The 27,804-nt window shown below is 40.4% G+C and overlaps 1 protein-coding gene across 2 annotated transcripts in view; it reads left to right on the top strand.

Annotated features, from left to right (window-relative positions):
* Positions 1-17,784, top strand: part of LOC126747147 (uncharacterized) — a 51,543-nt gene extending 33,759 nt beyond the window's left edge. The window contains exon 3 of one of the 2 annotated variants that reach the window (XR_007664107.1): positions 15,513-17,784. Coding sequence is in view for 1 of the 2 variants with exons in the window: in XM_050455646.1 (XP_050311603.1) it covers positions 15,521-15,718 (198 nt within the window). In the remaining variant the exon portion in view is untranslated. The remainder of the gene's footprint in view (positions 1-15,512) is intronic. The other variant, XM_050455646.1, reaches the window with a different exon arrangement.
* The last annotated feature ends 10,020 nt before the right edge of the window (positions 17,785-27,804 follow it).

Here is a 27,804-nt window from a genome sequence, read left to right as displayed (position 1 = left end):
GATTGACTTTTTCAACTGAACAGTCTATGTTAAGTCCTATTTCCAATACAAAGTTAAATGAAACATAAGGAGCTTGCTGCTTACTATTCTGAGGCGAGTAGTGAGAAAAATACTGATACTGGACTCTTCTCCAAATAGAATCTTATGATGAAAACGTGATTCGGCATTACCTGGACGACTTTCTGTTAGTCTGGCTTGGCTTCGGATTTTTTTTTTCAACTGAAGAGCCAATGTTAAGTCATATTTCCAATAGAAACTTGAATGAAAGATGTGAAACCTGCTGCTGACTACCCTCTGGAGCCAGAAACATGTGAAACTTACTACTGGCTACCCTTTAAGACAGCCACTGCCTCGAGAGTCTAAGTGGTAAGCAGAAAATACTGATGCCAAACTCTTTTCCAATAGAATCGCCTGGCAAATACATTGAGCCTCATTATCTAAACACCTGAAAGGTTCTCTAAATGACACTATCTCTCATTCCTATTTAGGACGAATCTGTTTTGCCCAGAAACATGATGGCACTTCCTGCGCTCATAAATCACACGTGTATCGCCCGAAAAAAAAGTTTCTTTTTTCCAAAAAAAGAGCTCCATCATTACCAAAGAATGTCGCCACCCTTTTGCTCCCCGCCACCCCCCTTGTAGCCCGGTGGATTCATTTATCAAGCGGCACCCTCTGCGTTTTTGATACACTCAAATTTATCACGGACCGCGGAATAATAACGCACATATTCTCAGGATAAATAGTTCTGTCTATCATTGTTCAAAGTTTCGGGATAATAAATGGAAGGACTGGATAATGGATGCGGCCCCTTTCCCCTGCTGAAAGTGGTTCATTTGTTAGAGAAGAGATTTTCCTGGGAAACTCCCGCCCTGGAATTTCGCCGTAGTAAACCGCTCCTCGCTCAGTAATAAACTTACGTTCACGTGTGTAATTTAATTTGGGCGTTTAAACTTTTCCCGGAAACTCTCATTCAACTCATTTGGCGCCTAACTCGCAGCCACTCCAACCTGTTGGGCGCAAAACCGTTTTATACGCGAACGTAATGGGGAAAAATTGCCCTCCGGTTTTTTCTTGTTTTTTTTTCTTTATAAATCTGACCCAATAAAAGATCTCTCGCTCGCGTTATTATTAAAATTGCATATGAAGCGAATGTGAGAGGGATAATTTAGCGGATGCGTCGCGTATATTTCAATACAATTTCTCTCTCTTACTCACTCCCCCCAAACCCTCTCCACCCATTTGAACGACACATGCTAGTGACGTCTCCTCACTTTATACTTTTTGTATCAACATATCCAATTTTATTACCGTACCCCGGGGGCGAGGCTTTGGATTTTTCCAGCTATGGATTTTTCCCTGGATAGGCACTATACGAATTGCTTTTTATATATATTCAATTTAATATAAAAGTCTAGGGAAACTGGCTTTTCTAGGATATATATGTATATATATAGTTTGACCCGAGTGGGCGTCGTCGCCGTATTGGGTGCAATTTTGGACGCCATACTCGACGTTGCACCCTCTATTTTATTTTTGATTGCCTGCCACCCCTGCCACGTCAACGATTGTAAAGGGGGAGCGTAGTATGAAGTATCGGGATAAGAAAATGTTTTTCAAAGCGGCTTTTTTTCATATAACAGATATGGGTTTTTGATGGATTTCTGGATTTGATGCTGCAGGAGAAGCTGTCAAGTCGATATTTGCAAAAGCTGTTACGGTATACCTAAATTATAAATTATTCTAATCGGTGAAAAGCGATCGCGAAAAGTAGGAGGAGGGGAGGAGGAAAAGCGGGACCAGCTGACAATTTAAAACAGGACTAAATAGAGTTGAGAAAGGTCGGGAGACGCCCGGCGTAATAATGAACGTCGCGACGGCGAAAGCGTCGGCGAAAACAGCTCGTGGCCTGATTACAGATTTGAATTAGTAGCGAAACTGGGTCGGGAATTATACTGAGAACATTTCGAGGTGTCTTCAGTCTCTTCTCTATTTACCTGGCAGTGTTCCTTCAAGGTTTCCAGCAGCTCTGTTCTCTTAAGCAAAATTTGCATGTTTCCTTGTTCCCAAGCTCTTGAGGAATGTGTGCCGCATATTTGCTGGACAAATGAAGAATAAATGTGACCTTTGAGTGGCGAAGGTAGTGTTTTTTTATTGGGTGAAGAGGCGCATTTAATCAGCACTCACCAATATTTCAATCTAGAGGAGCTCATCGTCTGGTAAATGATCAGAAGTACTTAGATGCCTATTCTAGGCGTTCCAACTGCCTCAGATTCCTAGAAGATGACCTTCAAATTACTCAGCATTGTTAGATCCAGGAAACAAGAGTCCTTGACTTACTTAAATGACTATTTAAGCATCCAACTGCCTCAGATTCCTAGAATATGACTCTCAAACCACTAGGTCTAGGAAACGAGAGAACTCTTAGCTCATTCTCAATCGCCTGTAAGAGTATTAAAAGTATTTAGATGACTTGTTAGACACTCCAATTGCTCGAACAGATTAGACTTAGTCACGAAACTGTGTCGGAAGTTTTACTGAAAACATTTCGAGCTGTCTTCAGTTTCTTCTCTACTAACTGGCAGTATTCCATCAAGGTTTCCAGCAGCTCTGTGAAGTTGTCTCAAGTAAATTTTGAATGTTTCCGTGTTCCCAAACTCTTGAGGAATATGTGCCTAATATTTGGTGGATAAATGATTAAATTCCAAGCAGTGGTTTAAAATTTCCGGCCGGTCCAAAGTTGCCCCAAGCAAATTTTGAATGTTGCCTGGTGCCCAGACTCTTGAGGAATATATGCCTCACAGTTGGTGGACAAATGATTAAATTCCAATCATTGGCTAAAGGTTTCCGACTGGTCCAAAGATGGATCAAATAAGTTTTCTAGGTCCACAAGTCTTCGGCATAGAAGCCTGACAAGCCTCTTTAGTTCTACGAATAACCGTGCAACTTGAGGATATACAACAGTCTGGATGGCTACTGATTGCCTGGATAAATCCGGTTGTATGCCAGGCAACGTTCCAATTTCCAAAACATATCGGCATTCCGAACGTTCAAATCCCACCGTGGCCTCGTCATAATTTCGCCGGCGGCGTCTTCGGCGTCGGCACGCTCCTTTCCCGGCTCCTCATTATTCCCCATTAACTTTTCGGGGAATTAAGAGAGAGACAAGGAGGAGGAGGCGAGCGACGCCCGTGAATTTCCCAGACGACGCTTTTTGTAGGTTAGTGTCGTTTTCTTTGACCCGGTTCTTTGAACTTTCACTTCGAAAGAAAAAAAAATATAAAAAAGAAGAAAATCCCGGAAAAGGCCGTGCCAGCCCAAAAAATTTCCCCATTTCCTATATTATTGTATGTTACCAGATCCCTTATTATTATGAAATAAAATATAAATGGCTTATCGAACCGAGGTCGTTTTATGGCTTTTATACATTTAAAAAATCCTCACAAGGCGCCCGCCGTATCCATAAAGTTTCTCCGGGGCATTATAAACCTTTTTAATTGATTAAAGTGTCCACAATACTAATCCCTTTCGTATTTGCTACCTGTATATTCACCTGTTACCTGTGCGAAGTGGGTCTTTTGGCTCCCGACTACTCGTTTCGGAATTAACAAGGGATTAGTTTTCAATTTGGGGTATTTCTCGAATAAATATGGGTTTGGCACGTACCCCCCAGTCGAATATAAATCACTTTACTACAATTTTCGTGCACTGATTTAGAAGTATGTATTAAAAGGGCCAGCCCCGTGCCTATCACGAACTCGATGATTTATTATTTTATTTTTAAACGTAAGGCATTCGGCTGGGTAGACACTAGACAATAAATTCTTACTGATAATCTCTTCACCATCCAAATTTTAATTAGGTTTCTGCCCTACTGGACCGTCCGCGTCCGCAGGTTTTAAGCAGAAGGTATTAAATTCCAAACAGAAAATTCCCTGCCACGAAGCGTCTTTTTGTAGTTTTTCTCTCGCCATAACTCAACGGTTTATCAGTGAAATTTGACAGGCATGCAGGCACATAACATACAGTCTTCGTATTCGAGGCAAAAGCTGAAAGATAAGCGACTTCCGTCGCCTGGCAACCGAGAAGAGAAGAGAGCAAGATACGGCAGCTCAACGTTTATGGGACAAGAGGTTTCCGATACGATGCCGTGTATAAAGAAGCTTCCGATGTGCTTTTGTTTGAACATGGCACAAAACGGCTCATTAATAAAAGAATTACCCGGATAGTAAAAAGGGGTAGTAAACCCTTTTTGCATAAATCTCGCAGATTCGATGGTATCGGGGCCGAATTAATGGACCGGATGATATTTATTTAAAACATCCCGCTTTTGTGGGTTAACCGGGACTTTCAGTGGCGTAGATTCGGTTTTTTTATTGGGTGAAAATGCGCATTTAATCAGCAATCGTCAATATTTGTTCGATCAAGAAAAGACTATGATCTAAAGAAGATTAAAAGAAATTAGATGACTATTCCAGGCATGCCAACTGCTTTAGATTCATAAAATATAATCCTCTAACCACCCAGAAATTTTAGTTCCAAGAAACCAAAGTCCTTGATTTACTTAGGCATTGCAACTGATCTACATTCGTAAAATATGAGTCTCAAGCTATCCAGGATCGTTACACCCAGGAAACGAGACCTTGACTCCATCAGCTCAACCTCAATTGCCTGGAAGAAGATTTAAAGTATTTAGATTACTATATTGGCCATTCTAACTATCTCACATGCCTATAATATGACTGTCAATCTACCAAGGATTGTTGGATCAAGGAAACAACGGTCCTTGACTTACTTAGATGACTATTTAGACAATCCAACTGCCTCACATTCTTAGAATATAACACTCAAACTACCACAACGAGTTACAACGAGGAAACAAGAATCCCTGACTTAGTTAGAAAACTATTAAGGCATTTCAACTGCCTCAGATTTCTAAAATAGGATTCTCGAACCACCCAAAATAAGTTAGATCTACGAAAGGACAATCCTTGACTTCCTCAGCTCATCCTCAATCGCCTGGAAGAAGATTAAGAGTACTTAGATGACCTCTCACCCTACCCAGAACCGTTAGACAGGCAACCAGATCTTGACTCCATCAGCTTATCCTCAATCGCCTGTAAAAAGACTAAGGGTACTTGGATGACTATGTTGGTCATTCCAATTACCTCCGATTCCTGGATTATGTTCCTCAAACTAGCAAGGATTGTTAGATTACTATTTGCAAATCGTTTAAAAAAGGATATTTTAATTTTTTAAGTGTGACACCACTGTATATTCCTAGCCCTTCGCCTTACCCTTTCGAGCGCAAACCCCCATAAATCAGTCATTTAGCAATCCACCTTTTTATGTCGGATATCTCATGCATGTGTTTCGCTCATTGTATCCGATTCGACTGTTCGAGTAGCAGACAATACGATCGGATTCAAATTTATTGGTTTATTTGAATTTTTATGGGTGTTTGACTTTGTCCGGGGATTTTACCCGCATCTAAATAAATAACCGTACCTACGGCGACTATTTCCACGGGCCCGTTACGTTTCCGGGTTTCTTTTCTCGCGTAGCGCTCTCACTTTATTATTATTATTTTATGTGCGATAAAAAGGGAGAATATTTTCCTCTCTTAAGACGACAAAACGTCGGAATTCGTATGTGCCAGGGAGAGGAGACTATATCTTCGAAAAATTCCAATTTTCCTAGCAATAAACACGGCCGCACATTTTCCATTTCCCGTTGGAAATTTCCCGGCGGAGAGGAGGGAGGAGAACGGCGAGAGACGCACACATACAGATCAAGCGAATTTAAATATCTGCCTCTCGTTTATATGTTCATATCCGTTTTCGTTGCCGCTCATTTTCATTTTTGCTTGCTCGAGAACGAATGAAATTTTCTTTCAAATGGATTATGAGCTACATTGTACCTTAGCTAGTGCTTATTGAAATTATTCCTCTACTTTCCACTCACTGGTGAAGAGCAAAGACTCCATCTCCTGTCGTTCTCATTGGGTTGGTGGTACGTCCAATTTACTCTACATACGTTCCGTTTCTAGTCTAATTGTAGTGCTTCTTATGCAATAAATCATGCGACAACCTTTATGCCCGTTAACGAAGTACTACAGCAGCAGAAGAGCGTTAACAAGCCCGACATGTTCATAATAAGACCGCATCTCGAGGCAATCAGCAGATTTAAGTCTCCCCCCGCACCCTCTTTTCCTCCCTCTCTCGGTTCAATTTCTGAAAAGGCCCATTTAAAATCATGTACAAAAATATAAACTCGTATACATTCGAAACTCGCGTATATTTCTTTTCATATAACAGGCAGTCTCACACAATAATATATATCCTCTCTCTCCCGGACATTATTCAGAAGTTTTTCCACAACAGAAGCGAAACTTTTTGAAATATCACATGGATATATTTTTGCCCCGGCAAGACGTACAATATCTCTTCAAAAATGCCAGAAAGTTTCTCAATTCCGGGGGGTTGGGGAGGAGCAACGAAATATAGTCCTTGTAGGTTTGGATAGAGTTGTGTTGCGCCTTTTATTTTCTGGCTGAAGGAAACTTCTTGCGTAGCAGTAAAGTGGCAATTCGGAACAGACCTCGATTACAAGCAAATCGACCGTTTTAACATGCGATTTATGTTTTTTCGGTGGTTGTGAAGGGCGGAAATTGGTTGGCGCTGCCTTAATGGGACTGTGCATCGGGCATAATTTAAATATAAGCTCATTTGTCAGTCTTTACCTTGTCCAGAGAGGTTGTGGCAGCTCAATATTATGGCATAAGATTCGCACACTAACCAGGATAGTATAATCAGAAGAAGAACCATCTCGACGCACTCAGATCATCTTTATTTGCCTGGAGGGGACTTAAGAACACTTAGATTCCTAGAATAAGAGTTCCAATTTACCCAGTGATGTTAAATGCAGGCAACAGGACACTTTGACTCGCTCACCTTACCTGCAATTGCGTAGAGGAGGGGTAAGACTATTTAGATGACTATTCCAAGCATTCCATCTGCAGCAAATTCCTAGAATAGGACCCTCAGCTTACCCAGGAATGTTAAATCCAAAAAGCAGAAGGGTTAAGAGTATTTAGATGACTATTCCAGGCACTCCAACTGCATCAAATTCATAGAAAATGACTCCCGAATTGCTCAGCGCTCTTAAATCCATGAAAGAAGAGTCCTTACCTGGTTTAGCTCGTCTTCAATTACTTAGAGGGGAATTAAGAGTACTTAGGTAACTATTCTAGGCATTCTAACTGCATCAGATTCCTAGAATAAGATCCTGAACCGATCCAAGAATAATAAATCCAAGAAGAGTGGTTCTTGACTCGTTCACCTCGTCCTTAATTGCCATGGAGGAAGGTTAAGAATACTTAGACGACTATTCCAGGCTTTTTTATCTGCCTCAGATCAATTTTAATTGCCTGGAAGAAGATTATGAATAGTTAGAAGACCATATCAAGCATATCGAACTACCTCAGATCAACTTTGATTGCCTGGAGGGGCATTGAGTGTACTTAGATGATTATGTGAATTTTTTTATTCATTTAGCCTTTGTGGACTACCAGAAGGTGTTTGACTCTGTCGAAACTTTGACAATTCTGGAATTCCTAGTCTTTAGAGGATGAATTAATATTGATGGAGGGAGTGCGTCTAAAGCATTTACGATTTTTCGACGATTATGGCTATTGTTAACACAGGCCCCAGAAAAAGCTTCAAAACGTGCTTCGGGCACTTCATCGAACATCGCTACAAATCGGATTTTAAATAAACTTAAGCAAAACGAAGAACATGAGTACAGATGACATCCAGGTAACTGTCAAAGATCAACCCTTAGAATTTATCTCAGAATATATTTACTTAGGCTACAAAATTCAACTTGGCAAAGAAAATCAATCATCTGAAATCACAAGAGGTATAGGCCTCTCCTGGACAGCTTTTGGAAAACTACGATTACTTAAATATCGTGAATTTCCTATAAATTTAAAAAGGAAAGTGTTGACAGTAGTTGTAGACAATGCCAATCACCCGCAAATTTGCCGATAGGTTGCAAACCACCCAAGGAGCAATGGAGAGGGCTATGATAGGAAGGGATAAAGCTCGGAACGAGGAAATTCGTCGAAGAACTAAAGTGACGGAGGTACTAAGGCTTGTGGCACAACTGAAATGGGGATGGGCTGGTCCAACTGCCTTAGATTCCCAAAAAAAAGAGTCCTTATCTACCTAGTTTCTTAAATACAAGCAACAGGAAACCTTGACTTGCTCACTTCGCCTAGAACTGACTAGAGGAGGCTTAAGTGTTCTTAGATGACTATTCAAGGCATTCCAACTGCATCCAATGCCTAGAAGAAGACCCTGAACCTACCCAAGATTGTTAAATCTAAGAGGAAGGAAGCCTTGACTCATTCACATTGTCTGCAATTGCCTAAAGAAGGGTTAAGAGTACTTAGACGACTATTCCATGCATAGCATTTGTCTCAGATTAATTCTAATTGCCTGGAAGAGGATTGAGTGTACTTAGATGACTATGTTACGCATTTGGACAGACTCTGATCAACTTTAATTGCCAGGAAGAGGATTGAGTATACTTAGATGACTATATCACGGATTTGAACAGTCTCTGATCAACTTTAATTGCCTGGAGGAGTATTATGAGTACTCAAATTCCTGGAATAAAACTTCCAGTTGTTCAGAATAGCATGTAAATCCTTTGGGACGAGTTTTAAAAATACACTTAAAATAGCATTTTTAGCAGATTAAGCTTGTGACCTAAATAGAAGAAAACAATAACATAACGCTTATCTCGAAGTATATGGATAATACACTGGCAATATAAGGGCTGCCTGCCACCACCCCCCCAACCCCCTTCTCTACTTCCCTTCTGCCGTTCCCTCTGCTACAACGTACACAGAACAACATGTATGGCGTTCGACATGTGCTCCCCCGGGACCCCTCGCTCTCCTCCCGTCATATGTGTGCGTGTGTGGCATCGCTATGGAAACCAGCAGGATGGTGGCGGCAGTAGAGTGGGAGAGAGCGAGAGGTGCATCGATAAATGTGCTCGCCAGGGATGCTGAGACTCCCTTCCACTATATATATATATATGTGTCTGTATTTAAAATAGGGCAAAAATCATTTTTAAGAAATACAGGGTGTTGGAAAATTCGATTATATCCCCTCGGGGTTCATTGAAAATTCCGCGCCAAAGGTGAACTAATAAAATAATATTCGACGCTGGGCGCGCTGTTAAATTTTCGCACAAGACGTGACGGGAATCCCACCAGCGGAGCCGAGAGCAGATGTCAAAACCCTCTCCGCGCACACATACACATACAAAAAAAAAAACAGTTTAATTTGCATATTGTTAAAGGAAAGAAAAGAAAAAAAAATGTTCGACAATAGTCACAGTAAGTCGCTATTCGGGGGTCGCCTCCGAAATTTGCATAGACGAGTCCGTTATGTGGATTTGCATAGAGACCTTCTCAACCCTTTCGGGCAAGGGGATGCAACTTGACTGCCGGTTCACACGCATCTCTCTTCTTTTTTCATCCCCGAACCCCTTCTCAGGTAGAAATTGATGAGTAGCCGGATTGATTTTGCCTTTTTTAAAAGTGCCTTGTTAAGGGTTGTTTGTTTTTGTATGTCACCTTTTTTGTGTGCGTACAATGTTTATGGTGCGAGCTTAATTCTTGTTTGCTCAGTACATAATACGTCGTGTTTAAGGCGATGCATGATTGAGTAGATTTTTTTCTCTGGAGAGGAATCTGAGGCGGTCGAAACGCCTGGAAGAGTCTCCCGAGCGCTCATAATCCTTAAAAAGGAGCTGAAATATTTAACAAATGTTAAACAATTTCCCATATCCGATCCGGTCCGACCCTCACGGTTTCAAAAATGTTAATATCTTCCGGCAATATTTTCCAGCATTTGATCAAAACAATATCCGGGATTTTCGGGATGCCTTCGGCCCCGTTGCGGCCTGCTTTTTGAGAATTTTTAATATGGGGCGACGAAAAAAAAGGGTTTAGGCATGTAAATCGACGCGTGACTCTCCCAAGAATAATTTCGGCGGGCTTAAAGTCGCAAATTGTAGCGATTACGTTAATAATATGCAATTTAAATTTATAATAAAAGGGCAGTGAAACGTCGTTGGACGTTGCAACACACGCATGAATTTTCTTTCTCGAAGAGGGAACGAGGGACGGGGGTAATGAATACGATAATTGCCCGATCAAGAAGGGTTAAAAGCCCTCGCTATTTGCTCGTCGGTTAAGAAAACATCATTAATTTGAATGAAACTTTATATGCGGGGGCAAATAGGAAATTGATGTTTTTTTTTTGATCTGGGGCGTGTAATTGGTCATATGCTAAACCCCAGGTAGTAAAAAACCAAAATTTTTAACGGCCCTCGGAAGATATTAAATTCGGAAGGCCCCTCTTTTTTTTTCTAACCGCACATACAAGAAATATATGATATAAACCACGGTTCGACGGATAAGAAAAATGCGTGTTATTATCCCGTGACAATGGCAGGTTTACCGAAGAGATTTGCTACCCATTATTCAACCCTTTGAGGGATGAGCCTACGGGTCTCGATTTTTTTTAAGGGTTTATGCAAATAATTATTGGGAATTATATAGCGGAAAGGCATCGTTGTGAAATATGTTCGGGGTTTTGTTAAAAAAGGGTTCGTCATTTCGATCGATTATATACCGGGTGTCCAATCATTTACTGCAAGCGTTTTAAATTAATTAGAAGACTATTCCAGGCATTCCTACCTTAGCTTGATGCTACTTAGATGACTATATCAGGTACTTGAACTACCTCAGACGAACTTTAACTGCCTAGAAGAAAATTGAGAGTACTTAGATGACTATATGAGGCATTCGAACTGCCTCAGACCAACTTCACTTGCTTGCAAGAAGATTCTCAATATTTGGATGACTTTATCATGCATTCGAACTGTCTCAGATCAACTTTAATTACATGGAAGAAGATTTGGACTACTTAGATGACTTCACTTGCATAGAAGAAGATTCTGACTACTTAGATGACGTTATCATGCATTCGACTGTCTCAGATCAACTTTACTTGCATAGAAGAAGATTCTGACTACTTAGATGACTTTATTATGCATTTGAACTGTCTCATATCAACTGTAATTGCTTGGAAGAAGATTGAGTGTACTTAGATGACTTTATTACGTATTCGATTTGTCTCAGATCAACTTTGTTGCATGGAAGAAGATTCAGACTACTTAGATGACTTTATCACGCATTCGATCTACCTCACATCAACTTTAATTGCCTGGAAGAAGATTGAGTGTACTTACATGACTATATTACGCATTCGACCTGTCTCAGATAAATTTAAATTGCATGGAAGAAGAATCGGACTACTTAGATGACTTTTTCATGCATTCGAACTGTCTCGGATCAACTTTACTTGCATAGAAGAAGATTCTGACTACTTAGATGACTTTATAATGCGTTCGAACTGTCTCAGATCAACTTTAATTGCATGGAAGAAGACTCTGACTACTTAGATGACTTTATCATGCATTCGAACTATTTCAGATCAACTTTAATTGCCTGGAAGAAGATTATGAGTACTTATACGACTAATATCAGGAAGTCGAACTGCCTCAGTTCAACTTTAGTTGCTTAGACGAGGATTCTTGGTACTTAGATGACTTTATTATGCATTCGAACTGTCTCAGATCAACTTTAATTGCATGGAAGAAGACTCTGACTACTTAGATGACTTTATCATGCATTCGAACTGTCTCAGATCAACTTTTAACTGCCTGGAAGAAGATTGACTGTACTTAGATGACTATATTAAGCATTCGACTTGTCTCAGATCAACTTTAATTGCCTGGAAGGATTATGATTACTTAAATGACTATTCTAGGCTCAAATTCGGGGAATAAGTTGGAATTGCTAGAGCTAAGACATCGGTTCATTCAATTCCTTTTCCGAGAACGAGAGAGATAGAAAGGGAGTAGTATTATTTAAAAAAACTAGCAGTAAAAGACCAAATGTGAAATGACAAGGGCCTTTCGTAAAATAACGAACTCTATCCTCCTCCTCCTCAAAGGTTTATTATTGGCATCGTCAAAAGAACTTTAAGCCCGAGGCTTGGCTTCCCTTTTATATTTTATCCCGGGGGCACAGAGCTAGTTCCGCACTAATGGGGTATTAGTCTGTAGCTGCCGGAAAAACCGGAGAGAGTCCCGCCTGTATGTATTTACATGTCAGCTTCCAGGATTATGTTTGTTATAACAGACGTTTACATGTTTTTTTCTCCGCAAAATAAAGAAAAAAAATAGAGAAAACTTTCAACCCTTCCCCCGCACCTCTCAGTTTAAATACCCCCCGAAGCGATGAAACTCGAAGTGCGACGCAAAAGTTCATTAAACTCCGTAAATGGCTGCAAGTTGGAAAACTCCGCACTGGGTCACGGTCTAGTTTACACTTCCGCCTTAATTTTAAAACGGCAGAGAGAAACTCATCTCTTAAAAACAGTGGAGGGGGGAGGGAAAAGAGGCCCGGCATGAATGAACTTCTCCCTTAAAATCCTCGGGGCAAATGCGGAGCGGGGGGGGAGGAAATGAGGAACGCTAACGAACTTTAAGGGAATGTTTTCGCTCCTCTCTCTCTTTTTCCTTTAATATTATTACGTCGAGGTTCTCTTGTCTCTTTTTAGCTCAAATTCTTTAATATATTATTAAGGGATTCTTTGGGTAGGTCAAGATTAAAATCGGAAGGAGAAGAGAGCTAAGAAGCAGCAATTATGGCTCAAGGTGAAAAGAATTGATCTTAAAAAATTAATCAAGATAATGCTTGGACGGACATGCCCTGTCCGAGTGTGCACCCTCATTAAACTTCATGTTCTCATAAACAAATGACTGTTTTCTCATTACCAGTCATGCACTATTATATAAATGTACCAAGGGAACTATTAATTTTACTTAATGGCGCCAAGTTAACACCTGTAACACAGCATAGTTATTACGATTCCGATCGCAGATAAGACAAGAAATGGGTCTCCACCTGTTAATAATTCAATAAAAATATTTTCTGGCCGACAGTCCATTAACTAATATAAACTTTTGTATTCTCGTGTCGTCGTCACCTGCCATTATTCCCGAACAAATGAAGAAAAATGCCCGTCGAATTAAATGGCTTCTGAAAATGCAAACTGTGTCGCAGCTTTATGGACCGTGCATACGATGATGATTCACGTGAATATTCACGGGTCTGTGACTTATGGCGTGTGAAGCTCGCCACCTTTTATATCGTAAAATGTATCATATGTTAAATAATCGTAAAATGTGATTTTTTCCCCTGTCGTCCAATTACACACTTTTGAAATACCCTTTTAAAAAAATTAAACCGACTGCTCCAAATATCCGCTCGTCCCTTGGGCCCTTATTACTTGCATAATTTAAAAAACATGCAGATGGGCCTCTCGCTTTTAATTTAGGAAGGGTGGAAATAATTATTTTTACCTCCCTCCTTGCCCCTCGCCTCTCCCGACTGCATTCAAGGCCACACCCCGGAACGGAAGGGTTAAATTTGAATTTTTTTTTGGGAGCTTTCAACTGGCTTTTAGTCAGTTGTGCTTTAAAGTTCGTGGTAGAGTGATCAGTTGGGAAGTAAAGAATTTCTTTTTGCAGTGGCGTCCATCAGGGCCAAGGTGAGCACGAACTTCCGGAAACTAGGTAAGCCCTCCAAGGTGAGCAAAAAGGCATTGATTTCGGCACCCACTTTCAATCAAAGTGAAGAAGATTAGAAGCTGATCCCTTGTAACCTTCCTTTAACAATTTAAGCCACTTTGACCGCAACTTTAGCAACCATGAAATTTTACATGTAGTAGCAATCATCTCCGAACCACTTCTCTCAATTACAGTCTCCCGATTACCGAATTAAATCGGACATTAATCGTATTCGGGTTGACGTGCCCGCAAGTCGTTAAGTCGCGGTTAAGTTGTCACAACGTCGCGACCGTGCCCCCTTTAGTCCCCCCGAAAACTTTAATTCGCCCTCGGGGGCAATTTGGCGTAATTACGCGCCCCAAAACACCACGTTTACTCGCTTGCGTGCACGTGCAATTTGCATAAAAAGGACGGTTGACAGGTCCCGGTGTTGCCGTCCGAACTATCAACCGGACAACATGAGTACCTCGCCCAGTAAAGGAGAAATTCGCAATTTTTTTGAAGGAAATGATGGCAACGCGGCCACTAGTCAACAAGTTAAATCGTTCACGTACCGAATATGCAAATTTATGCCCCTCGGCCGCCATTTCTGGACATCGCCGGCCGCACATGTTTAACGCCCTTAGGGCGAGTGCGGTCCGAACCGTTTCCGACGGCCGGCTTCCTATAGGACGATAGATTTGAGTTTTGCTTTTTATCAGGCGGGCTTAGTTCAATTAGGGATGAAGTTTCAGCCCTTAAACGTCAAGAACTTCTGATAAAAATCCCCTCCTCCTTAAAATAGCTAATGAATTTGTTGAAAAACTGGGTCGAAGCAACAGGAAAATGTAATTTCAAAGAGATTTTTCAATCCTACCGACTGCGCCTCAGAATCTAATTTATAATACATTCGCCTGATTAAAAATGGATTTGGACGCGGCTCGAAAGGGTGGAATAATCCGTGAACTTACACGTATTATTCCGTACGTCAGGTTGATATATATTAAGGTCTTTTCACTATATCTGCCCCGGTGGCTCTTTTCGAATTACTCACCGTGGGGGCGGTATATTACCTTTTTTCATCGAAGCCCTGACAGTGAAGTAATTGGTTTTGGCCCCATAATCAATTCTTCAACTAATGATTTCCTTTCCGAGCTGTCATGTTTTTTCCCACCTTTCCCCCGTCCAGAATATTGGGTTTTTTTGGTTTAAGGGCAACGTTGCTTGGTTATAAACTCTTGAAAAAAAGCAGTTAGTCTTCAAGGTGACCACTCACTTCTCAGTCCAATATCTCAGAAACTAGTTAGGATATTTTTATTAAACAAAAAGGCAAATGCTTAGAAGGGAGGGTTAAAGTCAATCAGGGTTAAATTTTAAGAATTTTTAAGATAGTGACCTCAAGGAAAAAGTTGATTGTACTTGCAACTGCAGCAAGCCACCTACTTCGATGACATACTTATAGATGGGGGCCAGTAAATGACGCATGACAAGTGACAAATGACAATGAATTAAATCAACCTTAACTACCACTGAATTAAACTGAAAATCGCCCTCTAGTCGCGCAACAATGACCGTCATTAAATAGCGATTTGGGGGCCGCCATCAACGTGAATTTTCACAAAGTGTGAAGCCATAACGTGACCCTTAAATTAAAAGACCATTTGACCCGTCGTTGGGTTTCGGAAAAAAAAAACCTAAATTACGTCTATTTCTTTAAATGACGGGGGTCATTAAATACCCCGCAATTTGTAACATGCAATTTTTTATTTAAAAATTAAATAATAAATTTTAAAAAAACTCTTACCTGTCAGGTTTTCAGATGCAACAACGAGAGGGAACCAAGGCACAACGTTTTTGTAAATTACGTAAATTAGAGGGAAAGTACTTGGAGAGCGGCCGACCATTCGGCGAGGAGGAAAGTCGGAAAATGCCTGCGAAAAATCGGAAACTCGCCAAAGAAAATCCGCAGACGATGTTAGAAAAGGACGAAGGACGGAGAAGAGAAAAGCGACGTTAAGAAAACCGGTGGCGTCGCGGCGCAGGATCAAAATGGCCGTCGGCGAGGTTGAAATGGGCGACGGCGTTGCCGTTGTGAACCGGATTTTCGCACCCCGGATCAGTTTAGGTCCTAAATCTAGAAAACTTATAGGAATATTGACGTGAAACAAAAAACTTGATATTCAGGGAAGTCTTTTCGACCAATGTGCTTCAAGGTTTAAACCAATTCAGAGAATATTTAGCCACTTATTAGGCGTTTTAGGCAGTGGCCTCCAAGGGCAGTGATTAATCTTCAAACTGACCACTCACTTCTTAGTCCGATATCTGAAAAACTAGCGGGAATATTCTCATAAAATAAAAAGCGTAGTATTCAGTGAAGTCTTCTTTAGAAATGTTCTCAATGGTTTGAATTAATTCAGGAAATATTTTCCAAAATATCAGGAATTTTGTGGAGTTGCGTCCAACAGTAGTGATTGATCTTCAAACCGACCACCCACTTCTTGAACCGATATCTGAAAAACTAGTGGGAATATTCTCATAAAATAAAAAGCTTAGTATTCAGGAGAGTTTTCCCGAAAAATATACCGAAGGATTTAAAATAATCCAGAAAATATTTCAAAATATTTCGAATTTGAGGCAGTGTCGTTCGATAGAGGTGACTGCTCTTCCAAGTGACCGCTCACTTCTAAGTCCGATATCTCAAAAAGTAGTGGGAATATTCTTATGAAATAAAAGGCTTAGTGTGAAGGAGAGTCTTCCTGATAAACATTTCGTAGGATTTACATTAATCTAGAATTTTTTTCAAATTATTTGGACTTTGAGGCAGTGACGTCCGATGGAGGTGACTGCTCTTCAAACTGACCACTCACTTCTAAGTCCGATATTTCAGAAACTAGTGGGAATATCCTCATCAAACAAAAAGCTTTTTATGCACGGAAGTCTGCTCGACCATCATTCTTCAGGGTTTAAACTAGTCTAGAAATTTTTCCAAAATATTAGGAACTTTATGCAGTGGCGTCCAAGGGCAGTGATTGATCTTTAAACTGACAACTCGCTTCCAAGTCCAATGTACAAAAAGCTTTATGTTCAAGGAAGACAAAAAAAACCCTGTATCTACTCTCCTTAGAGATCACAGCTTGGCAACCGCGCACCCTCTCTCATTTTCCACCAAACTTTACTCCGCAATTACACCTCAGTAATTAAGAAGCTCCCTTGCACTGCCAACCTCAACGTCTCGCATCCGAAATTAACGTCCGGTGTGTCCATACAAGAAAAAAAGCAAAAAAATAGAACGGGAAAAGGGGGTGAGCCGCCCCCGCAGCTAACCCTTATCGAATATGTATACATATATCGATTTTATTTTTAATACAATGGCGCGGGGGGAAGAAGGGAACGAGCGGCGATGGGTGGTGGGAGGGTTGGTTGGCAATGGGGAGCCATGTGTGTGATGTTTGTTGTGTTGTTCCTCGGTTCGTTTGTTATTGGTTTGATGGATTGGCTCGGGAAAGCTCGGATACAAAGGCGTAACGAAATGAAAAGCCATTTTTTACGTGTAAGTGTTCATCTACAGGGTGTCTCGAACGAAAAAAACAGTGGATCAGAAAAAAACGAAGGGTTGAGTCTCTCAGGTAGATGAAACCTTTCGGCAGGGGGGGAGATGAAACAGAGAAAAATGATAAATCGCGGTCTGGTTCATTTAAATACGATTCAGAGCAGAATAGAGCTCGTTTCGGTCGTATTCAAATGAGCCTTATTGAAAAATTGGTGCACCTTTGCCGGATTTGCATATTACGTTGTATTGTGCCCGGGCATAAATCATCGTCGAGGGTTGTATTGAGTTACCAGATGGGTTAAAATTGTCAACTTTTTTTTCCTAAGCACCCTATCCTTCCGACTGTCTGTATATTCAATTGTTAAATAAATGTTTTTTTTTTTAAGAAAGCATGTGTACTTATTTGTCCCTTTATTTATAAGTGGTCAGGTTATGCTGACTGTAATTGTTAAATAAATGTTTTTCAATCTGTGTCTTTTATTTAATTCAGCTCTGTAAACCAATAAATCAAAATAAAAAAGTGTTAAATTCAGTGAAGTTGTATTTTGTTCTCCTAGACTCCTGTAAGGAGAAAAGCATGTAACAAATGCCCTTAAGTTTCTCTTAATGGAGGCCCTATAGGGTCTAAGCTATCCAACGACATTAAAAGCGTCGCTCTACGACCATTATTACTACCTTTTTTTCAATTAATTTATTTGGAAGTTGTCATCTGTCTCAGTTTTCTTGTTTAACTTTCAAATTATTTTTCTCTTTAATTTCCCCTTTTTTTTTTTTTTTTTGATTGTGAGTATTATGTTTATGAGACAAGAAGCTTCTTACTTAATAATAAATAAAGCCAAAACTACTTAAATATATTTCCACGAAAACAAAAGAATATAATTTACCCATGACGACCCTTTGAAGTTCCGTATGCAAATCGGACGGTTCTCACCCCCTTATGTCGCGGCGACACATGCTACTTCCTCCAAATATAGAAAAATAATAAATAACAGAGGCGAACAAAGGGCCCAAACCCTTTTTTCCCCGAGAGATGATGGTTCCGCGTCTCGAAGAAAGGAAATTTCGATTCAGACCTGACCCCAGGAAGCGACCGTTAAGCCTACCTGAAGGTGACTGAAGGAGAGGTGTTTCTTTATTAGGGAATTAAGGGAGATCATGGGGGGTGAGAATTAGAAAAACACGTAAAACAGCAGCAGGTTTTTTTTTAATGAAAATCGTTTAAACACTCCCGGTAAAAGAAGGAAAAGGGCACGAAAACGAACTAACGAACTGGTTAGTATACGTGTTAGTGTGCTTGAAATTCAAAACGTTTTGTCGTGCTCCTCCTCTTCCTCTTCCAGTCGAGGCAAATTGGTGAAAATTTAACGGGGCATGAGTCCCATGCTACGTGGTCCGCTACATGTGTCTTTTAAATTAGTTTTTGTCACGATAATCAGGTCGAATTGAGGAACTGAGTTAAGGTGACTTAATAAAGACATTACTGAGAGTTCTCAACGTATTTAGATGATTTGTGAAGCACCTCGCAGGATTCAGAGATTTCCTTAAGCAGCTTTGTTGGTACTGAACCTTAATTAAGGCAAACGTGATAAATAAGGTAATTCGTTGACTGCACGTAGAGCAGGGACTCCAGATTCAAAAGCATAGTAAAATATTATGGACTAAACTATCAACAGATTGCCTCACGAGTCACTCAACCATTAATCTGCCCAATAAAGATTCCGATAATCGCCTCGTGCCCTCTCGAGCACCAAACGAGCGTTTTTGAGAGGGCATTTTCCGGTAGATCGATCGAATATCGAGCACCAGGTAAAATCAAACCCACAAATTGCTCCCCCACTTACGTCAAATCAAATTTCCAACGATGCGGAACCATACGCAGATTAATTGGCTGCATTTTTTTAAATCTAAATCTGCATACGAAACCTAACTGTTTAACGAAAAAAATCCATATTATAAATATGAAGACACAAATTAACACCCTCCCCTCAAGTTTACAACCCCTTGGCCCCACTTTTCGAGATCGCCTCGTATACCGTTCGCTAGCATACCCCTGACGCCATCTCTCGGACGGAGTCGAGACTCGCTTCGCGGTTGGCGTCCTCGCTATGGCTAAATGCACGTATGGAAAAGCGCACGCGGAAATAAGGTTTGATCGTCGGAAAGGGCCGAGGGGTGGGACCTCAGAGAAAGGGTTGAAGGAGGCGGAGCTTGGGGTCGGTTCGAGGGTGAGTTTGTAGATGGCGTGAGGGTGGCTAAAGGATGAATATGACCGCAGGGACTCCTCGCAGGCGTTCGACACGGTGATAAGGGCTCTAAATTCGATACTGTGTATGCATACGAAGGCCGCGGCCGAACACGAGCATGCCAATTTTTGCAGGCCGCCGAGGAATGTCGCAGTTCGTATTTGTGTAACCGCAGTAAAAAGATCTAGAGATATTTCCGTACGTATATGATAATTTACGAGCGAGACACGTGTATTTTACGCAACGTGTCAGGCAGGTGACCTCGCGACCTCTTTAGCTAGAATCCGTAGCCACAAGGAGCCTTAGGCGCTTTGAAAAATATGATTATGAGACATGTTAGACGGTGGAGGGAGATGATTTGGCCAATGACATGAATAGCTGGTTAAAGTGTCTGCTAGGAGAACTTTGAGCTCACCAAGATCTTGCTCCAGTAAGAAGTTATCTAGGAAAAAGTCGAGCCAGTCGTTCTGAAACGTAATTGACGTCAAGGCAATTTCAAACGCTCATATTTTGAAAACTATAGTAATTATTGGAAAGATATATGATAACTTTTGATAGCCAGTGAGGTCCTTCAGCAGGAACATTTTAAATTGTTGCTCTATCTTGCTCATGTAAAAAGTTATCCAGAAAAATGTCGAGCCAGCCGCTTAGAACTGAAACTGACATCATCGAAATTTCAAACATTGATATTTCGAAAGCTATAGTAGTTGAAAAGATGGGTGATCACTTTTGATAGCTAGTGAGGTCCTTCAGCAGAAACTTCTTAAATTGTTGCTCTATCTTGCTCCTGTAAAAAGATATCCAGGAAATTGTCGAGCCAGCCGCTTAGAACTGCAACTGACATCAACGAAATTTCAAACATTTATATTTCGAAAGCTATAGTAGTTACAGAAAAGTTGGGTGATAACTTTTGATAGCTAGTGAGGTCCTTCAGCAGGAAAATTTTTAATTGTTGCTCTATCTTGCTCCTGTAAAAAGATATCCAGGAAATTGTCGAGCCAGCAGCTTAGGACTGTAGTTGACATCAACGAAATTTCAAACACTCGTATTTTAAAAACTATAATAGTTACAAAAAACTTGTATAGCAGTTTTTGATAGCTATTGAGACCCTTCACTAGGAACCCTGCCGATTCCTGCCCTATCTGGTTCCTGCTGAAACTTATCCAGGAAAAGGACCCTGCTGGCCGCTTTAAAACGTAACAGAACCCTCTCAGACGCCCGACATGTGTTACATAAACCTTAAACGATCACATTTACCTATACAATTTTCTAATTACACCACTGTACAACGGTCAGTATGTAAATGCACCCCCAGATGGGGGGTGGGTACGTTCCCCGCCCATCCGGAAATTGATATTTAGCTCTAATTACTAATTAGTCGGTGCACGCCTTGAGATACATGTATACACAGGCCAGAATGTGTGCGAGGCCTGATTGCTTGCTTCGTTACATATAAATTAGGATGGAAAAAATAATAAAAAAAGAAAATCCACCACATGAAAATGGTAAAACCGTTAAAGCCATAAAGGCGACCATAGATCACCGTGTTGCGGTAACGTAATATCTTCTTATATAAATAAACGAGTTGTGGTCGTACAAGCTTGTGGTACCGCGCCCATATCTGGGCAGGTCGAGGTCATTCGGAGATGCACTTGTCGATTTAAACCGTTAGAGAGGAGAGAAGATTATGTTACGTACACGTACATCTTTTTTTTTCTTCGATTTCTTAGTAAGCTCTCCCTAAGTAATAAGATCTGTTTGCATACAAGGCAATTAGGACGCGGGAGCGGGGGGAGTACGCCTAAGTAGCTCCCCGGGGATATAAATTATTTAAGGACGTAAAATGGAGTCGATTTCTTACCCTTGATGGAGAGCATGTGTTTACCTTAGTAATTGAATATTGAGGGGATGAAATATCCCTGCAAATTTATATTATATTGTAGTCGTTCTACTTTCCAGTGAGAAGTTATTCTGAGGAATGTTGAGCCAGCTGGTTTGGGAGGTAATTGACTTTAAAGAAATTTCAAGGACTTGTCATTCATAAACTATTATAGTTAAAAAATATTTTGTTATAGTTGTGTATAGATAGTGAGGCCTTTTACCAGGACCTCTTTAAATCAAAGCTTAATTTCATTCCAGTAGAAAGTTATCCAGAAAAATGTTGACCCAGCTGGTTGAAAAGCTCACTGACTTTAGCGAAATTTCAAAAATTCGTATTTTATAAACTGTTATAGTTACAAAATAGTTTTATTACAGTTATTTATAGCTAAGAAGGTCTTTTACCAAGACTTCTTAAAATCAAAGCTCTATTTCGTTCCAGTAGAAAGTTATCAAGAAAAATGTTGACCCAGCTGGTTGACGAGCTGAGTGACTTTAGGGAAATTTCAAAAATTCGTATTTTATAAACTGTTATAGTTACAAAATAGTTCTATCATAGTTATTTATAGCTAGTAAGCCCCTTTATTAGGACTTATTTGAATCCCAGCTCTATTTTCTTCCAGTAGAGAGTTATCCAGAAAAATGTCGAGCCAACTGCTTGAAGGTGTAACTGACCTTATCAAAATTTCAAAAATTCATATTTCAATAACTGTTACAGTTACAAAATAGTTTTATTATAGTTAGTTATAGCTAGTAAGACCCTATATTAGGACTTCTTTGAATCACGCCTCTATTTCATTCCAGTAGAAAGTTATCCAGAAAAATGTTGACCCAGCTGGTTGGAGTGGTAACTGACTTCAACGAAATTTCAAAGACTCGTATTTCGTAAACTATTATAGTTACAAAATAGTTTCATTATAGTTATTTATAGCCATTAAGGCTCTCTACTGAGACTTTTTTAAATCACAGCTCTATTTTCTTGCGGTGAAAAGTTATCCATGAAAATGTCGAGCTAAAACCGGTTTGATACCAACTAATTTTATTAAAATATGATGGAACAACATTGGCCCTTCAACTCCTAAACCCTGACTCATGTACTATTTATGATAACGAGCTGGTAACGGACGATACCGATCTGAAACAAAAAAAATTAAACCCGAAAAGCGGGCCACTATCAATTACCGTCTTCATTGTATTTTGTCTTGATTAAAATTTAATATTAAGCCGGCACGCAGACCTTTTTAGCCTCATAAATAGATCGGCCATTATCTTTAACCATATCTGAATTTTGATTGCGGGACGGGGCACGGAAATCGTCGACGTATTTTGTGTACCGGATAATCGTAGACGGATTAAAAATAATTAATTTAATGGTACGGTTTAATCACAGGGCAGGAATTATTGGCGCTGATACGTTCCTGCTCCCCCATTTCTCCATCCCTCTGTCCTGTCAGGGTTTTCCCCGTCACCGAAAATATTATTCCGATAATCCGATTGAAGTCGACGTTTTCGGGCTCTTACCGAATTTCCCTTTTTTTTCCAATAAGACATATCCAGGCACGGACTGAGAGAACGAATTTAGCATATACGAGCCTAAACATGGAAGAGAAAAAAAAGCATCATGGCCCCCGCGTCACGACGCCGACGATGGCTTCCGGGGGGCGTCTATGGCTTATCGATCAACCCTCCACCCCCTCGGAATCAAAAAGATCCCCCTCGTACGTTCGTATTGTTCTGGGGAGGATGGGTAAGCAAATGGGAGGGTCAACGGTTTTTTTCTCGGAAGATTTTTTTTTTATCTCCTGAAATGTGACACCCCTAATATTCGAATGTCATCAATCGTTATTAAACTAGGCCCCCTTCTCACCTCGCCTCATTCTTCCAGAGCCATTTTTCATCCCCCGACTGTCAGCTACAGCACACAGCTACACCATACTCCATCTTCTCGCCTGTTTAATTCGCGAAATTGCTTTTTTAAGCTCGGATTAAGATGATTATATATATGAACCATATTTATTTATATAGAAAGGAAGGAAACGTGAGCCCCGAGGGCCGAATCGTTAGGGATTAACACTCGAAAGAGGACAACAAAAAAAAAGGAACTTTATTCCGGTTAATTAGCTTGAAATGACCGACCCGGGGAATAAAAAGAATTAATGATTTAATAAAGGAGGTTTGAGCGGGGTCCGTTGATGGGCTTTGGAGAACGAGCGTAATTATTTCATTATCCCCCTTTTTTTGACCCGGAGGATAAATTTAATTGGATGTGTGTTCTGTTAAAGAAATCTTGGCATTGGTAGCATTAGGACGTCACGCCACTGATGTCACTATCCCATTAGTACATCTAACTAGCGATAAAAACTATCATGCAACGATCTCGTTACTATAACTGGAATAGAACTATGAATTTTTAAAATTTGACTCAGCATAGTCTCATTCCAAACCGAGTCGCTCCAGATTTTCCTGGATAACTACTTACTGGAACAAAATGGAGCTCTGATTCGAGTAATTCCTGATAAAGGACCTTCCTAGCTTTAAATAAGTGTCAAATAACTATTCTGTAACTATTATAGTTTTTGAGATATGAATATTTGAAATTTCTCTCAGGTCAGTTACGTCTCCAATCGGCTGGCTCGACATTTTTCTAGATGACTTTTGAACAGAATGATATTGAGAAATAAATCGAAGTGATTCCGACAAAGGACCTCACTAGCTATAAAAAACTTTCAAATAACTATTTTATACCTATTATAGTTTTTAAAAAATGAATTTTTTAAATTTGGCTTAAGTCAGTTAGGTCCCCAACTGTCTGACTGGACGTTTCTTTGGATAACTTTTGACTGGAACGAGATAAAGCAATCATTTAAAGCGATCCCATTACAGGACCTCAGTGGCTATAAACAACTGCCATATAACTATTTAATAACTATAATAAATTTTGAAATATGTACGTTTGAAGTGTCTGAAAGTAATAATAATACGAGTTACGGGCCTGTGCCGCAGCAGCCAAACACTTTTTAAATTTATAATAAAGATTCGGGATCCATACATTTCGGCTTCTGTTAAATTCGCCTCGCGCCTTCCAGGTTATAATGTATTCGATTCCGTTTCCATTGTGCCCTGTCCATTTCAATTTCTCCCTGCCGAAGAATAAAGAAAATGGAAATGGAGTTTCGGGTGACGGTAGAGGAGAGAGAAAGAAAGACATTCAGAAAAAAAATCGAACAGGTGCACGCGTGACAATAATTTTTCTTATGTAATTGTATTATTCACCTGGCCACGGAGGGACATGTGAAGCCCAATTTATACAAATTAGTTTATTTTTTTGCTCTTTCTCACTGGCATTTAATTACTCGCTATATACCATGTAAGGCAGTGCGTAATTATTTTTTATTATTTTCGGGCAGGTGAACCGGGGAAATTTCGGAGATTTTTCCTCGCGGTACCGACCCATCGACTTGCTCGAAACACGAATGCTACAAATAATAATATCGGCGAAGGAATTTTTTTTTAATATTTCGACGACGATTTCCCCCTCGACGACCGACGCTCCTCGCATCTGCGTCATCCACTTTTATTCTTTAATTATTTATGTATTTTCTGGTGGAAAGGTATTTTCGTAATATCGTCCTCCCCTTCTGCCAAAGGGAGAGACACACATTGAGGTTTTGTTGCTTATTTAAGAGAGAAATTGCCTTCGAGCTGCCATCTTGACCTAAAAAATAAAGAAGAAAAACCCAATAACTGGCGACTAAAACTTAAGCATATAAAAGGCGGTTTTCCTTCACTCCTAAGATATCTTTCGGTTTTAGTTTCGACCTTTCGGATCTCGTCAGGCCAGTGTTGATTTCCACAAGGTTACAGATCACAGTCTGTGAGAGAGCCCTAAGACACCCTTCCTCGAAATTCTACGGCACAAAAGTAAAGTGAGCCTCACCATTACTGGCTCATAGGAATTCAGGTCATTGTGTCAACAAATCTACGGTTCTCCTGAAGATACTGGTGAAGTGGGACTAGAACTAGAGGCTCTAAGAGTCAGAGCATCAGTAGATCCTTGAATGAAGCTTAAGGCTTGACCAGTGCTTCGTCAGAAGTCTGGTGATCCCTTGTAGCAGCCACTATGTGGATGACTTAAGAATGGGGGGCAAGGTGGAACTAGGACTAGAGGCACTAGAAGTCAGAGCATCGGTAGATTCTTGAATGAAGAGGAAACGAAGCTCAAGGCTTGACCAATACTTCGTCAGAAGTCTGATGATCCCTTGTAGCAGCCACTATGTGGATGACTTAAGAATGGGGGACAAAGAGCAACTAGGACTAGAGGCTCTAGGAGTCAGAACATCAGTAGATTTTTGAATGAAGAGGAAACGAAGCTCAAGGCTTGACCAATGCTTCGTCAGATGTCTGGTGATCCCTTGTAGCAGCCACTATGTGGATGACTTAAGAATGGTGGGCAAGGTCGGATCTTAAGTCATCCACATAGTGGCTGCTACAAGGAGTCAGCCAGACATCTGACGATCATTGGAGAGGCAAGCGCTTGACCAGTGCTTCGGCAGAAGTCTGGTGATCCCTTGTAGCAGCCACTATGTAGATGATTTAAGAATGGGAAGATTTTTAGGCTGGGCTTAAAGAAACGACAGTCCATGGCTAGGACTCAAGCTGACTGAAGGCTAAGATTCTGAATTTCGTTTGTGCAGTCAAGGAAGTTTTCTGTGCAAGAGAATCCACGGATCTCCTGAAGATACTAGCACAGTGGGACTAGAACTAGAGGCTCTAAGAGTCAGAGCGTCAGTAGATCCTTGAATGAATAGGAAATGAAGTTCAAGGTTTAACCACTCCTTGGTCAGACATCTAGTGATTCCTTGAAGCAACCAGTATCTATGACTGGTAATATATTTGGACGACTTTATGGCTGTGCATGAAGAAATGGCAATCCAGGGTCAACGCTCTTGCTAATTAAAGATTAAGCTTCCAGATTTGATTCGAGCAGTAAAAGAAATTTAGACATCCCTTGGAAACAGTGTCTCTATTTATTATTGTGGTATTACTGTGTTAAATTGCACCCACGACAGTTTATGTAGCGGTCAACTAGACACCCGATGGACACCTGCTCCTCGATACTTTTGTATCGCCCAACAGATGATCGTCATTATTACGACGTATTTAATTTTATAGTGAGAGACGTTTACTATGGTCATTACCCCGACGTATTTATATAAAGACACGACATAGAAAAAAAAATTTTCCTATTCCGTTTATTATTGAAGCAATCAAGGCATTTCAGCTGGAAGCGTCGAATTGATCGGATTAAATCGGAAGGCGCCAAATGATTTTCGCGTATTTCCCGTGGAAAACGTTTAAAGACAGAAAACGCCCCTGAGGGTTCTTTTTTTAATCCTTTTTTCTCATTTGCAGCTTGTTAATCTGATTTTTCGGCAAAAAAGAGTCGGGATGGGGGGTAGGAGGAGGAGGGAAATGAATGATGTCCTCCCAGTCGGAGCAATTCTCCGTGAGGAGTATAAGGCACTTAATAATTAAACAAATGAAAGGCGAACACACATACACGCGATAAAAAAAAAACAATAGAACATCCGCCATTCGCGTCTCGCCCCCACCACCCTCTTGCGACTCACCCTCTTTTGGACGCGTAACCATGACGACCGCGCCCTCTGCCTACTCACTCACGTATGACCCTCACAGGGGTGGCGCGGCTGAACTTTTTAATTCACGAATTACTTCCGCGTGTTGTTCATATTCGGAATAAATGAAAAAAACGCAATGGCGGTGGGTCCTAAATAATATATCGCCTTATATTGTTATCTAACGCCAACGTGTTTTTAACAAATTGGTTTTCGTTGGATTCGATGTAAGTGAATTAGAGTCGCACCACTTTTTTACCATCTAAAGATCCTCCAGGATGACCTTATGGAGAGAATCTCAGTCCAGTAATGCCCACAGATTAAGAGAATGAAGAAAACCATGAAGATGAAGCTTCCTTATCAGGATGTCATGACTAACACAGTCGAAACCTTTTGACAGATCACAGAAAACTGGTGCCGAATTTCTCCCATCATTGATATGGAAGTACAAGTCTTGAAGAAGATGGTACATAGCATAAAAGACAGCATACGAGTTTTCACCAGTTTCTATATGATTTTTGACATGGTGGATAGAAGTAATATCTGTGAGAAATTAAATGGTCTCCTTTATGGACTTAATGAACTTTTTAGACATGAGGAAATATTACTGTTTCCTATGACTGGTTAATTACTTTTTGAACAAGGTTCAGTATTTTATTCCTGGAATTTAAGTGACTTTATTACCTGAAATAATTTTCTAAATACTCCTTAAACAACGCCCAGACAATAAGTAACCTTATGAAATTTTGGAAGCAATTTAAGACTTTTATTACAGGAATCTAAATCACATTGAGTG

Source organism: Anthonomus grandis, chromosome 19 (genome assembly GCF_022605725.1).
Source record: "Anthonomus grandis grandis chromosome 19, icAntGran1.3, whole genome shotgun sequence".
NCBI lineage: Eukaryota > Metazoa > Arthropoda > Insecta > Coleoptera > Curculionidae > Anthonomus > Anthonomus grandis.
Note: the sequence above shows the minus strand (reverse complement) of the source record. Positions and strands in the feature narration are given on the sequence as shown.